The sequence below is a fragment of the Lycorma delicatula genome, chromosome 11 (assembly GCF_047948215.1).
Source record: "Lycorma delicatula isolate Av1 chromosome 11, ASM4794821v1, whole genome shotgun sequence".
NCBI lineage: Eukaryota > Metazoa > Arthropoda > Insecta > Hemiptera > Fulgoridae > Lycorma > Lycorma delicatula.
The window spans coordinates 12824452-12841588 of record NC_134465.1 but is presented as its reverse complement, the minus strand read 5'-3'; the positions used below and the strand labels follow the sequence as shown (position 1 = coordinate 12841588).

Below are 17137 nucleotides of genomic sequence, written 5' to 3'. Positions count from 1 at the left end.
TAATAAATAGTGATATTTTGAAATAAGAAATAGCAAGTGAGGTTTTCTTAAATTAAAATGGTATGAAAATCCCTGGAAATGATTTTGCATTGGAACTTATAATTATGGATGGAGGTTAAGTATTATTAAATTTTAAACACAGAAATGACTTCCAATATTACAAAAATAACTTATCGCTTTTGTGTTCAGTTATTTTCATATTACATAATTTACCAAAAAAATGATTTCTTTATTTCTATATCATTGTTAAATAATTACTAATCTTCCACCTCGGTTAATGACTTTAGTTAACAAGAAGAATATCATAATAATATTATTGTTTTTTTTATTTTAGATATTAATTTTAACTGTTGTAAACTAAAAAATAATACATTTTTATTAGTTTTCAAGTAATTTATTGCTAACTAATATTATATATTGTATCTGACATAAAGTATGAGTTACGTTAAATTTTTGTACTCTTAAAATTTCTAATTCTAGTCAGATTATTGTAATTGTTAATTTATGCCTTTATAATATTGTAATACACGTTGAAAAAAAAAAAAAAAAAAAAACATGTAGAATATATGTTAATCTATAATTAATAACTACATTTTTTTTTTACTGATAAGTTAATTATGATTTTATATGAATAAAATAATATTTTAATAATTCCCAAGCTTCCAAAGTTAATTAATTCCAAAGTTATATCTTAAAAAATATTATTACTGGGGGATGAGACATTAGATTCGGTTCATAGTTTTTGAGACAAGAGTTTAAAGAGTGATGTACACACCACTCACTCAACAAGCAGATAATAAAAAAACAAATTCTAACAAAGATAAAATGATGGCTACCATGTTTGGGATCGAAAAGAAATTTTGTTGGCAGAATTTATGAACCTGGATTGATAATACTCATTCACAGTTTTTGTGAAATGTTGAATAGCTTAGGAGAACGATACAGAATATGGCAAGGGATTAGTTTTTTTTTTATGACAATGCATAGCCTCACATCGTTAGCATTAATGGTATGCTAAACAAGTTAATAGTGGCAGATTTTTTGCTATCCCACTTACAGCTCTGATTTGGCACCATCTGATTTTCATATGTTCTAAGAATTGAGGAATTGATAAGCTACATAACACTTAAAAAACAATGATGAACTCTTGTATAAAGACAAAGGTAGGTACTTGGTGGCACTGTACTTTGAGCAGGGAATAGACAAGCTGAGGTCATAGTATGACAGTTTGCTCCCAAATTCAATGTCAAGAAGTAACATAATTATCAATGTAACTTTTGTATATACAAAATTTTTTTCAAATTATTTAGTTTATTTTTATTACTCGACTGGAGGTTTATTTACTATAAATAAATTCACTATATGTAGGTAGGTTCCCTTTAGGAAACTCAGGCAAAAGCTGATGTAATTACTAAGGAAGTTTAGAATTCGCTAAATTTTGTAGGTCATCTGTTCTGATTAAGCCTGCTTTTTGAAACATTTTTTGTTAAAATGCGCTACGTAATCCCATGATAGTCATTAAGATGATTGTTGTTAGGAAGTGGTAGTTTATCGTTTGAATATACCAGATTAAGGCATGGATTCTTCATATCATCTCATGTAATGTTCAGAATGCCCTTCGGATTATTGTTATTGTGTGTCATATTCTCGACTGTGCACGTTATATGACTTGTGTCATTAAAACTATTGATATTTTGGCAAAATTTATTTAATTTCCTAAAATCTATTTCTCTAATGCTCAAGCTCTTTACATCACTCTCTCTTCCCCCTCCCCCCTCTCTTCACCCAATCCACATTTGGGAATGTAAATAAACTGGTTTTATCAACAAAGAAAGAGTTTCTTAAGACACCAGCTTGCAATACGGTCTATAAAAAAAAAAACTGCGAAATGTGCCTTTACCTTTCGAACCAGTAGTTAACTCGGGAAACATGGATTGAAGCTGTAGTGTTTTACAATCAACATTTCAAGGCCATCAAAGGTGTTGTAAAGACTTTGTTGGTGCAGAGGCTTTGACAGTTGTCAGTTCAAGGAAGCATTTAACGATTCTAGTATAAAAAAAACATAGCTGTGATTAGCACTCATTTTTTCCACATACCTGCTAGTATTAAAAAACTTGAAACGCAAGTTTAGCGTTGACTGAATTTATTCAATTAATGAATAAAATCTGCAAAATGAACTCCACATTGCCAGAGGTATTCCCTTGTAAACTTTTCCTTGGTTTTCCTTGTAAACACAAAGATTTTGAACCTTTGTGTTAAATTGATAGTTTTATTAATGGGACGGGTGAACTTTTGCTAGAAACAATAAGTGCTAACATAGCACCTAAATTCAAATACTGCCCAGTTACCTCAGTGGATGTGGAATGATTCTTTTCCATTTATAAAAATATTTTGAAGTGGTCGAAGGCACAATGTTACTACTGAACATTTGGAACAGTAACTGGTTGTTTACATTTACAAAAGTAACAAAATGTTAAATAATTTTTAATTATCAAATTTATCGATATGTTATTCAACTACTTTTTAAGTGTATGCTGATTTTGAAATAAAAATTACTATTTTTTTATTTAGTTGCATATTTTAAGCATATTTCAAGCTTTATATGTTACATATAATCCGGTCTCTAATGATTAGGCTGCTTTAATATGTTTTAATAGATCAAAGTATAACTGGTAATATGGTTTTTTGAACATATTTAATTTTTATTGAGCCTTGCCTTCAAAATTGTCTTTCTCAACGCAGCAGTGTATTTCAATTTTTTGAAATCATGATGAAATAGACTGATAAAATGATGATTTGGGAGTTATTTGCAACCCACAAAAATGTTGGAATTTGCTTAATCCAATACACAAACTCTGTAATGTCAAACAAACTCTTTCATTTTGCTTTAGTTAATTATAATAATTTTTCAAGTAATTGTTTTTCTACAATTTCACAAACTGTACGCCAAAGAAAGCTTTTTTTATCTAGCGCCAAGCTATACAAAAAAAAACAACATAATTATGTACATCATCAAAATAATGTCATAATAGGAAGTATGAATCAAAATGTCAAAGAACTAATACGTTTTTGCTAGTAATTATAATCAGAGAATATAATTAGTTACTAGGTCTAATTTATAATCCAACCAGGCCGGTCTAGTGGTTAACTTGTCATCGCAAATCAGCTGGTTTTGAAGTCGAGAATTCTAAGTTCAAATCCTAGTAAAGGCAGTTTTTCTTTTATATGGATTTGAATACTAGATCGTGGATAATGGTGATTTTTTTGTTGGTTGGATTTCAAGTAACCACACATCTCACTGAAGAAGAGCCTAGTGTATATGAAATAATACAAGATCATATATACTGATTTAATAATGTTTTATTGTAACAAAAAGAATATAAATTATGTTATAATATTATAATATTTTATCGTAACTAAAAAGCGATTTAACCTAATGATTTAAATATAAAATTGTAATTTATATTATAAATATTTAAATAAGTACTTAATCATATATTTTAATTAAAAACAAATAAATATACAACAATTAAAAGGTTACATTTCTTTAAAAGTATAGTAATAAAATAACAAACACTTTCTTAATTCTTTATTTTATAAGTATACCATGTAGTAAAAAATAAATTAACCTATTGTAACTTTGGAAGTTTATACAAAATTTCTTTTTATTAATTGACTGCATTACATTTTTCTTTTTGTTATTAACATTTCTTAATTTTTTAAGTTTATAATTTAATTTAAAACTTTTGCTATTTGCAATCAAAAATAAAGTAAACATTTGTTCAGAGTTAAATGAAGATTAGAAGATAATCTATGTAGCTAGAAACCATAATTCAAGTTCATCAATATTGTTCAGCCTGTTAGAAGGAGAGTACAAGGAACACAAAGACAAAATTAATATGATAATGCAGTACCATTATATAATCTTCTACCATTAATAATCTTTGGCTAACAATTAATTGTATTTAGATATAAAACAGTAGATCTGACATTTTAATTAAAAATAATAATTATTATTATTAATAAAATATGTATAGTAATGATTTTTTATATTATTCTAATCATTTACTCTCTGGCTTCTATTTCTTTTTTTAATTTTGGAAGTTTAACGAAAAAATCTTGCATTAACTGGTTAACAGCATCAGGATCATCTTGTTGTACAAAATGTGTTGCATCTTTTATTATTTCAATTGAGAGATTTGGTATTATACGGTCAGTACCTATAATACTATCCACATGTATTGCTATATCTTTTTCACCAAATAATAATAATCCTGGCGGTAAATTTTTATCATCTTTTGGTATGGATTTTAAAAAGTTTTTATCTGGCATTAAATTTAGCATTAAATTTGCTCTGTAGTAATTTATTGGTGGTGTCAGTGCTCCTGAAAAAAGAAAACAAGTTAATAACTTTATACATTTTTTATTTTAATTTTCTCATTTAATTGCAACTGATACACAATTGTGTAATATTGGGATTGAGGAAAATATTTCTTTGTATTTTCCCAGTAGGATGGCTTTAGGATCGTATAACTTTGGTAATATTAATCATATTTGTTAACACTTACGTGCTTTTGAAAGGTGACATCTCTGAGTATTTTTAGTAAGTTTATGAGTATTGGAAAGTGTCCAACTGGAATTCATCACCTCCCACTCAAATGACATTGAGAAATTATAGAATGTATGTCAGCCCCATTAGTTCAACAATTATGCTGGTACAAATATATGTCTCCGTTATACATGTGAGACCGTCAAGTGTCAAAATAAATAGATTTTTTTGACAAGTCAATTAAGATTCAAAACAAAACCTTAGAGAAATATTTATCAATTGATTTCTATCTCCTATATTAGCAAATCCCATCTCATTTGTTTAGTTATCAAAAACCATTCTGTATAATAAATTTTCTGTTTAAGTTTATGAATAAAGTTTTCTTTCCCAAAAGTAAGCGCACTATATAAAGAAAGGCTTTTGGGTGTTCTAATGGTATGAATGGGGGATGATGAAGTATAATTGATTGGGTTATTTTTTATACATTATATATTAGTACTTCACACATTATTTGTTCCAAACTTTTTTATGGCTGTGATATATGAAAACTAGAGTCAGAATTATGAGAGTAATAGTGTTCACTACACTGTTAGTCCTTGATGTAAATGAAGTGAAGATTTCAATTATAGACTTATAGGGTTGAACATCACCAGCGTTTCAAAAAGCTTGAAATGCTGGTATGCAACAGTATATAAACTTATTAAAAAAGGCAACAGGAAATCGCTTTGCAGGTAACCATGCACTAGTAAACCTAAAATTAGAGTTTGATATCTTGAGAGTGGCATGTCAGTTTTGTGACTGATTTTATCACATGTCAGATTACCTACAACCATTACACATGATTATGACACCTACCACACATTTTTAAACTGTTACTATCATTTAGGATATATTTTAGTTATCTATGGAATGAATTATTTTGTCTATTTACTGTTCTTTTAATGACCATCAAGAAAAACAAAAGTAAGTCAAAAGTCACTAGATAAAACAACAAAATGAGCTGACTTTTACTGTAATGAAGGTGAAGTCTTCATTAAAAAATTGAGAAGTGAATGGAGCATAATCTACAGCAGAATCTCCACAGTAGGGAAAGCTTAAAATATGTGAGTAAAAAAACACTTTTAGATAATTCTGATAAATGTATAAAGAAATATTGTCCTGTTTTTTAGTAAAAACAATGTTACGCCTCCTGTTAAAAAAACTTTAACTAATTGTTAAAATAAAGAAACAGTTAAAAATTGGAAATGGAGTTATTTACTCTTTGGGTGTATTTTTTTTCTAAAAACTGATAATTTACTTAAAAGCATAATTCTCAAATAGAATTTAATTTTGAAACTTCTTTTTTGAATTCAGATAATACAAAGTACAGCTGTAAATAAGATATTAAATACATTTTTTGAAAAATTAAAAAAGAATTGAAAATAATTTAGTAATATTTTGTAATTCCTTGTAGAAAGTAACCCTATCATCATCTATACCAAGTTCAGATTTCTTATCACTTTATTCTTTCTTTAATTTACCCAAAATCACATTATCACAATAGCAATATTTTCCGTTTTCACTAAAGTTTGAGCGTATATACTATCTATTGTTAATCATGTGCTCTACAACTAGTATTGAATAATATCTAAAAACTTTCAGAGGTGTAATGTTATGACAGAATTGATTACAAACCAAATACATGCGTCTCAAATAATTGTTTATCAAAATACTGTTAGTCTAACATTATGACCATTATTATATGACATTATTGTTAATTTAAATATTAAAAAGTGTAAAATTTAAATATGAAATATAAAAATAAGTTAACTGAAAAATTAAAAATAAAAAACTGAAAAGTTAACTGAATTGTTACACGACATTACAATATTACATTCTTTGGTTTTTTGGTTTTGTCTGACCTCAGTAATAGTAATAATGGCAATAAACAGGAATCAGATAATGAGTTACCTTGCCTATTTTAAAATACAATTAAAAAATAATTTACTTCATTAACTGCAATTAATTATTTTTAGTAAGACATGCATTATGTATATTGTTTTATAATCAGTACTCATATGTCAGAACTGAATCAACTTTCTAAATGTACAATATAAAAAATAAGATTTGTTAATGCTGATATTTTTAATAAGAACATAAGAACATCTTTTATTCATGCCAGATCATAAACCATATTCCTCCCATGCAAACAAAGCTTAGTCCAATACAGTATTCAGTATTCAATTGTGACAAAGTTTAACAAGTATGAGCGGCATCTGAAATGAAATGCACACTGGAATGTATCAGAAGAACAAAATTTCATATAAAGTGACGCAGGTGTTGCCATCTTTTAGTTTCATTCCCCTGCTATCATTACAAAACTTGTTTACTTATGTCCTCATATTCTGTCAGTCACCATTATTATAGAATCAAGTATACCTGCTATGTTAATGCATCCTAATATGTAGAGAATGAATTTTTAATGGCAGAAAAAATGAACATTAGTGACATTCATTGTCATCTATTTACATTGATGAAACTGTTGACTGAAGTCTTTCAGCAGGCGAATAGTAGAATTTTGTACATTAAAAGCTGATAAAGCGAATATGGAGGATGAACCTCACCATGGTCCATTAGTTTTTATGACTGATGAGAAACACCAAAAAAAGGTGAATAAATGAATTTAAAATGATGCAAACTCATAGAAAGGAACAAACAACAAAAGGAATGTTAAGAACCGTTTCTGAAAAATATCATGACTTCCTTTTCAATATTGTAATGGGAAATGAAACTTGGGTACATCTTTATAACCCAGAAGAAAAACAGCAGAGCATATGGAATACTGGCATTCTGGTTCACCACAATAAAACAATTCAAAACATAATCCTCTGCAATAAAATTTTGTAAATTCTGAACATGTGTATGTGACTTACTTACTGTTACTATTTGGAAACCAGTTTGAAAGTAAATTCCCTTCAATAGATTATGACATTAAGACCCTTTAGGAGACCACAGAAGCAATAATACTACAATACAACACTGCTTGGTCAAACACAACACACTCAACAGTCAAGATTCTTGTGAAGCTAAAATTTGAACCTATTCCTTTCTATCCATACTCAGCAGATTTCTTTCCTCATGATCTTTCTTATTTCTGCAATTAAAGAGAAATATTATTCATTTCATCATCGAAGATGAGTCATGGATCAAGGAAAGACTTCCAGCATTCTTCATTGACAAAATGAGCAAACTAGTTCACCATTGGGAGAAATGTGTAGTTGTAAGTGGTGATTGTTTAGAAAAATAAATGTAAGTTTTTGTAGCAAATGAAATGTGATTTTAAGCCATAATTGTTCCATTTGACTATTTCTTTTTATTTACGAGTGTGTGTTACATTTCCGCCATCCCTCATATGAATAATAAAAATAAATTATTACCAGGTTTAGCAAAAGTAAAACGGTAAGCTTCTTTATCCTCTTCATTGTATGGTGACACTTTTTTCTTAGTATAGAATATTACATTTAGAAATCTTAAATCTCTCAACTGTATAAATAACTCTGGCAAATATGGTATTTGAAAGAAAAAAAAGTACCTGTAAACAATAATAAAATTATTTTCATGTAATCTAAATTGCTGTTAAAATAATTTGTTTTATATTTATGTCTTAAAACTTATAGGTTTTATTCTAATTATAATGTAATTTTTTTAGTTGGTATAGAATAACTTAACAATTTAAATAGTCTGGTCGATATTCTAAGAATCTTTATAAATTAAACACATTTTTTTTTTTTGAATGGGAGGATGTATTTATAAAGAAATCTTTACAAATATATAATTTAAAAGTGTAAAACTTTCTTATTTGTTGATTATTTCCTTAAGTGAAGGCATCTGATAAATGATTTTAGGAAAATTTTTAAAACTTTAAGGAAATTAAACTGAAATAACGAGAAAGAAGACTTGAATGTTATCTGTATAAGAAACGGGTAGACCTGGAACAGAGTAAAAGATAAAGGGAATCTTTGATTAAGAAGAAGTATGTCAGGGATGTTATTCTGAACCCTTTGATTTCTAACTTTATATGTAAAAGAAGTGGCACAGGAATTGAAGGACAAATTTAAGATTGCAATAGTTATCTGAAGACAAAAAAAGCTGTTCAGATTTTCTCATGACTATGTTTTTTGGTAGAAATAAAAAATGAGTCTGAAGAAATACTAGATGGCATTGATTTAATGCTAATAAAGAAATTCAGTATGAAAATAAACAAGAATAATATAAAAGTAATTTAATATGATGAAAAGCAACATGATGAATTATATGTTAAGATAAATATAATATATTTATCTTACAATAGAAATTACAATTTTGTTAATCAGTTATTAAAAATAACAAGGATCGAAGTAAAGCAGAAATCAAAAGCGATTTGCATAAACAAGAAAAGCTTTAATGCAGACAAAACTCAAGTCTCTTAACAATTATTTTAAAATATGGAGAACTGGTGGGAAAGATTCTGATGTGGTTTTCACCTTTCTATAGAACATTTCTTAAGGAAGGTTTAGGTATGTGAAAAGAGGAAAATCTTCAACTTTATATATACAGTGTTTCTAAAATGATGGGCTGGCTGTACTTTTTCGGATTCTACTTGTAAAACTAAACAAAAAATATCCTTAGGAAAAATGGCAATTTCTCCTTCGTTCTCCCTGTGTCCACCATTTTATTATTTTTATATTAAAATTTGTATCTCAAGTTCAAATAGTTTAAAGTTCGAATAAATTTTTAAACTAACAAAAAATCATGACTTAAATACAGTCGCAAATTACAAAATGGTGGCCATGTTTATTTTCAATCCGTTATATCTCCATAAATATTAGTTTTTTCAAAATGTATGTTTCTGCTAAAATATTAAGCTTTTTATTTTCAACAAAATGACATTATTTTTTTTTTTAGATCGGTTAACAAAGAGCCGAGTTATGGTGGGAAATTAATGTTGTAATTTTGTGTCTGTTTTAGTGTCCTCCACTTTGTGTTCAATTTGATTAAATATTCTTTTTATTTATTGTTAATTCTAGTATTGTAAATTAGTATCAAATTATTTAATATTAAATTTTATTGTGAGAAAATTATTACTTAATTTGATACTAATTTGATACTAGAGTTAACAATAAATAAAAACAATTAATATTTAATCAAATTGAATGCAAAGTGGAGCTCATGAAAATTACAACATTAATTTAAATACATCAATTTTCGCCATATCTTGACTATTTGTTATCACATTTTAAAACATAAAACTTCATTTTCTTCAAAATAAAAGGCTTTATATTTTACCAAATTTTGATAAAACTAATATTTATGGAGAAATATGGGATTGAAAAATAAACACGGCTGCCATTTTGTAAATTGCAAAGGTATATAAGTCATAATTTTTTGCTAATTTTATAACTATTACCAAGACGTTTACCATATCACTAATGTGTTCCTCTATCCGATCTTGAGATATAAATTTTTATATAAAAATAATAAAATGACGGACAGGGAGAGAATGAAGGAGAAACTGCCATTTTTCCTAAGGATATTTTTTGTTTGGTTTTAAAAGCAGTATCTGAAACAGTATAGCCATCCTGCCATTTTAGAAACATTTTGCATATGAGTTTCAAATTTTTACTTTTTAAAATAGGTTCTCTGACTCAAAAGATTAGACAAAATGTATATTCCATAAATTATGTTACAGAATAAGTTAAAAAAACTAATTTGATTCCTTAGCAAAATATTGTATTTGCAGGCTCGGCTAGTGTGCAAGAACAAACTATATTGTACCAACTTTAAGAACTATTTGAAAGAAGATATTTTTCTGTAATAAAGAAAAGAGGCTTTGCACCTGGACGCAGCAGTTAGACGCAATACATCAATGGATTAGAAAGAATTCTTAAAAATGTTATATATAATATAGTATTTAATGGTTGGAAGACCCTGGTCAATAGGAAAAACAAAAAGAAAAAGACGTGTAATGTGGTGTTACAGGAAGTAGTAATTGAAAATTAGATGGGTTGATAAAGTATGTAATAGAGAGATCTTAAGATGAATGAGAGGAGAGAAGAGAAACTTTGTTAGAATCTTCTAAACATTCAAGTCAGATTGTTAGGGTGTATTTACTACAAAAAGAAAATGCTTATATTCAATATAACATATCTATCTTATTAACAATTTATTGAGAAATATTAAGGTTTACCCCATATTATAAACTTTAAACCTTTTTTCTGTATAATTATAGTTTCAATCTATGCGTATTTCATGAAATTCTGTAACAGTTGCAATAAATCACTCTACAAAGGACTCCATTTTCATAAAGCATCTTCACAACCTGTTTAAAGGAAATCAATTGATTTCCTTTAAAACTGCTATAATTTCAGAGATAAATGAGATTTCATTTCATAAATGAGTACCGTTTTAATTAAATATAGAACACTACACAGACCTTATATTTTTAGTTCAAATTTTTCATTGTAGGGAATTATGAATCAAATTTTATGCTTTCAAGTTAGTGACTGATTAATACTATACTTAATTATGTTATTAAAAAATTACCACTGAACTAAAACAAGGAAGAGGATCATATCAAATCAGTCAAATGACTGATAACTTAATGATAAATAAATACAATATTTAATAATGTTTTGCTTAAACTCTTTATAACAAATTTTTAGGCTTATTTTAATCATTTTGTGTCTGGATGACCACTTCTAAATTCACATTTCAGGGAATGGATGGTAGTGTTAAACTTACCATATTAATATCCAATACGATTTTTGCAGGATCTTCAGTTGGTATTGAATTCTATAAATACATTAAAACCTATTCATTTTATAATTTGTCAATTTGGTTGTGAATATCAACTATTGGATATTAATATGGTAAGTTTAACTTATCTAATTACTGGTGGTTTATATTTGATACGCTAGAATCAAACATCATATGATCCAAGGATCATATGATGCTCACATGATCTGAGGGACCGTCTGCTATTCGCAGTGAGACTTAGAAAAAAGTGGTGTCCTCTGACCTTAGCATGCTGTGTGCAAGGGTTACATCTGGTTAGGAAACAGTACCATCGCTGCAGTAGCATCAATGATGTGGTTGTGGAATACCACAAGCGCATGGTAGATGTACCAGCAAGTACATGGAAAATATGTTCATGCCATCAAGGAAGCCAAACTCAAATGTTGGCAAGACATGTGCCAAATGTATATAATCAAATGTTGACTACATGCGTGAGATGCAGGGTAGGCAGCCCCTGGCAGCTTGTGAAATCATATTACCGGCCAAAGCCATTGCACATTCTGTCTAGTGTCTGATGTGGGTTTGGTGGCCAAGACCACATTTTAATACCTGTGGCAACTTACCAGGCATTTCTGTTTACTCTATTTCCAGATGCTCTGAAGGGTGAAGCAGAATCGGCGTTAGGGTGGGTGGACACCCTTTCCTGACATGCAGGCTGTGGATTCTGTTGATACAGACTGGGTGATTTCTCTAATGGCAATGAGAAATTTACTAGGATTGACCAACTTGACCCAGATTTTTTCACCATCTTTTGCTTGTCATAAGAGAGTCACTTGGTAGATTGTTCTCAGGGTGCCTTACCTGGGGTTGCTTTCTCACTTGTTGGAAGCTGGTTATGTTGAGGGTGCTCTTAAAACCTGGAAGGGATCCTAGTGAGGTCAGCAGTTATCAACCCATCAGCCTCTTGCTGGCTCTCGGTAAGTTGCTGGTAAGGCTGGTTGTGGAACGGCTCCAGGGAAGCATCGATATGAATGGAAAGCATTGATATGATCACTTCCTTCCTTGTGTTGGAGTTCTAGTCTCTATGAGTTTTGGAATGTCGCAATGTTCCTGAAGCCCTGCAGGTCGTGGTCTGAGACTATTTATCTATCTGCATGGCTCTGTTCACAAAGACGCATGCCTAGTTGTGGAAAAATTTGTAACCAGGAGAAGCCCACAAGGTTTCATTCTAATCCCCTGCTGTGGAACCTGATATTTGACGGATTTCTGAGACTGACATTCCCAGAACGGGTCACGGCCCAGGCTTTCACCGATGACTGTCTATTTCAGTTCATGGTAAAAAAAATTAATGACCACAACTGGAAGAAAGAGTGCAGCTTCTGCAGCTGACAAGGTGGCCTTGTCAGCTGCAGAAGGCTGAATGGACAATCAAAATTTAAAAAATTTCTGTGCCAAGACAAAGTATATGCTTCTGAAGGGAGCAGACAAATTACCATACAGTCGAAACCCCCACATTAGATATAAAGTCAGTCAAGTTAGGGTTCAAAATTACCTAGGTGTTTTGTTTGACGAAATGTTGCTGTTTAGGCACATTTATATATTATAACGAAAATTCATTTTACTTTTTTTTGGACTTGCGAGTAACTGATAAATTTTAACTTTTTACTTATTCAGGAACTGGATAATCTGTAATGAATGAGTCAGTGACGGTTGACAAATTTATATAGTTCAACTTTTTTTTTTCTTTAATTTATATTGAAATGATAAAAAAAAAATACCATATTATTTTTTCAATTACTTAAAAAAATTATATTAAAGCCTAACTCATAAGCCTACCATAATTTCCATTATTCTATTCAAATGTATACTACCTATTATTAGTCTTCCATATCCCTAGTATGGATTCAGTGAGTGTGAAAACCATTATGCACGAGACACTCTGGACTGGAAAGAAAGGATACTGAATGTAGATGAGATGTGGAGAAATTGTCTAACTGAAGCAGAACTGGAAATGAGATTAACAGTGGTATGGATATTAGGGCTTCAAGCTTTCCATTAGGCATCCATCCGATCAAATATTTTATGAAAGTTTGGGTTTCTGGATGGGGCTAAAATACAATATACTAGCATTTTTTTTTTCACTGTATATGCATGAAAGTTAAAAGTGGTAGTGTGGTATAGAAAATAGTCAAAGTATTTGAAAAATTTCAAATCTGAAGCAGATTAGAATCCAAAATATCAGATGGAATACAGATATATTAACAAACCATTTTAAAAATATTTTGGAAAAGAAAGGATTGTAGACATGCTTCAATCTAGTTGAATAGCAAATAAAAAAAATTAATTCTAATATATAATTACATCTAGTTATATTACCATGACATCCTTAATTGTGTAAAACTAGTTGAAATAAATTTTCTAAATATAATGGGATGTGGTGCATTCATTATTACATAACTGTCTACCATTTGACTGTAAATCATGACAAAGAACCATGCAATTATGCCACCCCAATCATGAGCTACTATTGTGGTTTTTTCACGTCCTGAAATGATTGAAATACAAAAATATTTAGTATTAGTTTCTAAAAAAAAAAACAAAACAAAAAACACACAAATAAAACAATTAAATATTAGATGTCACAGACCATTATATAACAAATTTTTTATGTTGTTGTTTTATTAATAAAGCTCAAAAGGAAAAACTTTGCTTTTATAAAACAGAAAAAAAAGTTTTTCCAAAAAGTAACACAAAATATTTTAATATTGCTTCCTGAAGTTATGTTCATTAATTAATTAAAATAAAATAGAAACCAAAGAATGTAGTTTTATGAAATTGCTAAAAGTAGATGTAAATTACATCTTTATATGTAATCAATGATTTAGAAATCAAAAGCATACTTTCAAACATGTTATAGGTGTTAATTATTACAACCGTAATGGTTGTAGATGACCTAATGTGAGTTACAATTCATTCTGAGAATTACATAAGCATTCTCAAAAATAATAAGCATCCCATGTCTTACTAACGAAAGTAAGATAAGAAGTTATTTCCTGTAATCTGCTTCATTAATTAAATGTATGGCTGCATATCAACATGCCAAGTTTTACAGACATTTATATGACATTCAGCTCTATGAACGAAACTTTCTCTGTTCATTGTAGGGACTGGCTATGTAATGAACATCATGATTAAGAGAGAGACTTAGATTGGTGCTTTTTGTATGTCATGTACTTACTTTATAGTGGATGGGCCATATATAAACTTGGTCTCAGCCATCTGACACAATATGTGTCAGAAGATAAAGTGTCAGTTGAAAGAAGTCTTTTTTAAGCCTTATTTAAATATTGACTTTTACAAGTCATGAGGTTAAAAACAGCTACCAACAATTTATTAACCCTGGTCCTGAGTAAGTTCTGGTCCAGAGTATGCTACTCTGATAGCAGATTGTCTTTCTTAATTCCAGCCTGGCAATATTTTAAGTAAAGATATAGCCAAAATTGATAAACTCAAATTTTTGAAGTCAGGCTTTTATTTGAATTTTAATATATTTGTTGTTTTTCATTTGTATAAGGGAGCTTTTACATTCCCTTCTTGATTAGTTCTAATCTATTTATAAATTATTTACAATCTGATTCAAACCTGATACAAAAACCATGAAAGCATCCTGACATTGATTATACATTTTGTTAAGTTACGATAATTTTATATTACTGTTACTGTTCATTAATACTTGTTATTTGTAGGTAATTATAATTTTAGGATCCTATTAGAAGCATCCAACTTTTAAATTCTAGCAGTAAATGTAATATAAGTGCTGTCATGTTACTTAGATATTATAGTAATTCAAAAAAAAAAAATAAATAAAAAATATATATTTACCTAAAGCATTAATAAGATTTTTTACATCTTCAACAAGGTATTTTATCTGATAATACTTTCTTCCAGCTGGTTTCTCAGAATCACCATATCCCCGTAGATCTGGTGCAATTATCCTATGCAGTTAAATTTAATTAAATGTTAATAAAAATACCATTGTGCATTGTTAAATATTTAAAAAAAGGCCTAACGACTTAGTCTAATGGAAAATTAATTTTTCCAAATCAGTTGTTAACAGCTGATTATCAAAGCCGATGGTTCTAAGGTTCAAATCCTAGTAAAGTAAATTGCTTTTATATGGATTTGAATACTAGACAGATTACTGGTGTACTTCGGTGGTTGGAGTTCAATTAACCACATGTCTCAGGAATGGTCGACCTGAGTCTGTACAAGATTTCATCTCATTTACAAATAATACATATCATACTCATCTCACTGGGCCATGGGGAGGGTTTGCTTATTGTTCACTAGTTGAACAGATATACACATTAGAAAAATAAAAAAAATATTTAAATAGCAATATTAAATTAATCATATTAACAATTTTTTTCTACCTTTACAATTTGTTCTTCATGTTACAGTCACAATAAAGGAAAAACTCTTACAGTAGCTAATGTTCTTTAACTAACTATAATTAAACATTGAGCTGTTTCTAATTGTATCTTTACAATTATTAATGTTGCTCTTAAATAGTAGTATAGCTGTGGTTATTAAATGCTAATAAAGCCAACAGCATGTGGTGAATCTGCACCTGACATTGTTTAATTTTGCTAAGATACATGAATCAGTTTATTAAACAAACGTGGCTTCAACAACTGACAAAATCAAAAAAGGTGGAGGTAGATTTCACCAGTGCAAATATATTTCCATCTTAATACAAAAGAATTCCATCTTAAAGTAACGAAAAACTTCAAATTTACTCAACACGACAATGGTTGCATGAGAAAAAAAGTTTCTCATGTTTAGCATACAAGCCCCATCTTCTTACAATTCCAGAAAAATTTTGTTCATACCTTACCGTAAGGGTTGGTCATATCAAAAATTGTTTCAGACAAAAGTTTTAGGTAATGTTTGGATCACTTTAAACTGATTCGATGCTGTGCCTATTAAAGGAAGTATGATTTTTTGTCTTCAAAAACCCATTTTTCCACCCCCTGGGCCAATGGTTGGTTATATCAAAAAACATTCCTTATTAAGTTTTAGGCTCTTATTCAAAACCAACCAGGTTGGTCTAGTGGTGAACTAGTCTTACCAAATCAGATGATTTGGAAGTAGAGAGTTCCAGCGTTCAAGTCCTAGTAATGTCAGTTATATTTATACGGATTTGAATACTAGATCGTGGATACCGGTGTTCTTTGGTGTTTGGGTTTCAATTAACCACACATCTCAGGTATGGTATAACTGAGACTGTACAAGACTTACATTTATAAATTATTTCGAGATATATATTTATGAACTCTTTTTTATATATACTCTGTATATAACTTTATTTCAATTAATTTTTTCTTCTTTTGATCCTGTTTAGCCTCTGGGAATCACAATCGGGTATTACTTTTGGGGATGATATGTACGAGTGTAAATGAAGTGTAATCTAGTACAGTTTTAGGTGGGCCATGTCTGAGATGTGTGTGTAATTGAATCCCAACCACCAAAGAACACCGGTATCCGCTATCTAGTATTCAAATCTATATTAAAGTTACTAGGATTTTAATGTTGGAACTCGCGGTTTCGAAATCAGCTGATTTGTGAAAACGCGCGTTCGCCAATAGACCAACCCAGTGGGTGTAATGTCAATTTAAAAAAATAAAATTAGATGTATTTAACGTTCTATTACTTTTAAGTAAAATATTTACATTTTATAAACAATAGCGATTCTACTAAAATAATAACCTCCAAATAAATAAATATCTTAGACAAGTTGGTTATAGTTTAAAACGTGTAAACCTCCGTCTAGAA

The 17137-nt window shown here is 29.3% G+C and overlaps 1 protein-coding gene across 1 annotated transcript; it reads right to left on the bottom strand.

Moving 5' to 3' along the window:
* Window positions 1-3340: 3340 nt before the first annotated feature.
* Window positions 3341-15541, bottom strand: LOC142332464 (epoxide hydrolase 4-like). The gene is made up of 5 exons (XM_075378911.1): window positions 15513-15541; window positions 15185-15297; window positions 13679-13847; window positions 7966-8120; window positions 3341-4385 (listed from the first exon to the last, which is right to left on the bottom strand). The coding sequence occupies exons 1-5, from the start codon at window positions 15539-15541 to the stop codon at window positions 4066-4068; spliced, it is 786 nt and encodes a 261-aa protein (XP_075235026.1). The 3' UTR covers window positions 3341-4065.
* Window positions 15542-17137: the final 1596 nt, after the last annotated feature.

Excerpts from the sequence above, each read along its gene's own strand:
- LOC142332464 (XM_075378911.1), bottom strand. The coding sequence starts at position 15,541 with ATGTGGTTAATTGAACTCCAACCACCGAA. Across the intron at positions 15,298-15,512 it reads ATTGAACTCCAACCACCGAA|GATAATTGCACCAGATCTAC; the intron begins GTACACCAGTAA and ends TTAACTGCATAG. Across the intron at positions 4,386-7,965 it reads TTTTACTTTTGCTAAACCTG|GAGCACTGACACCACCAATA; the intron begins GTAATAATTTAT and ends TTCTTTTTTCAG.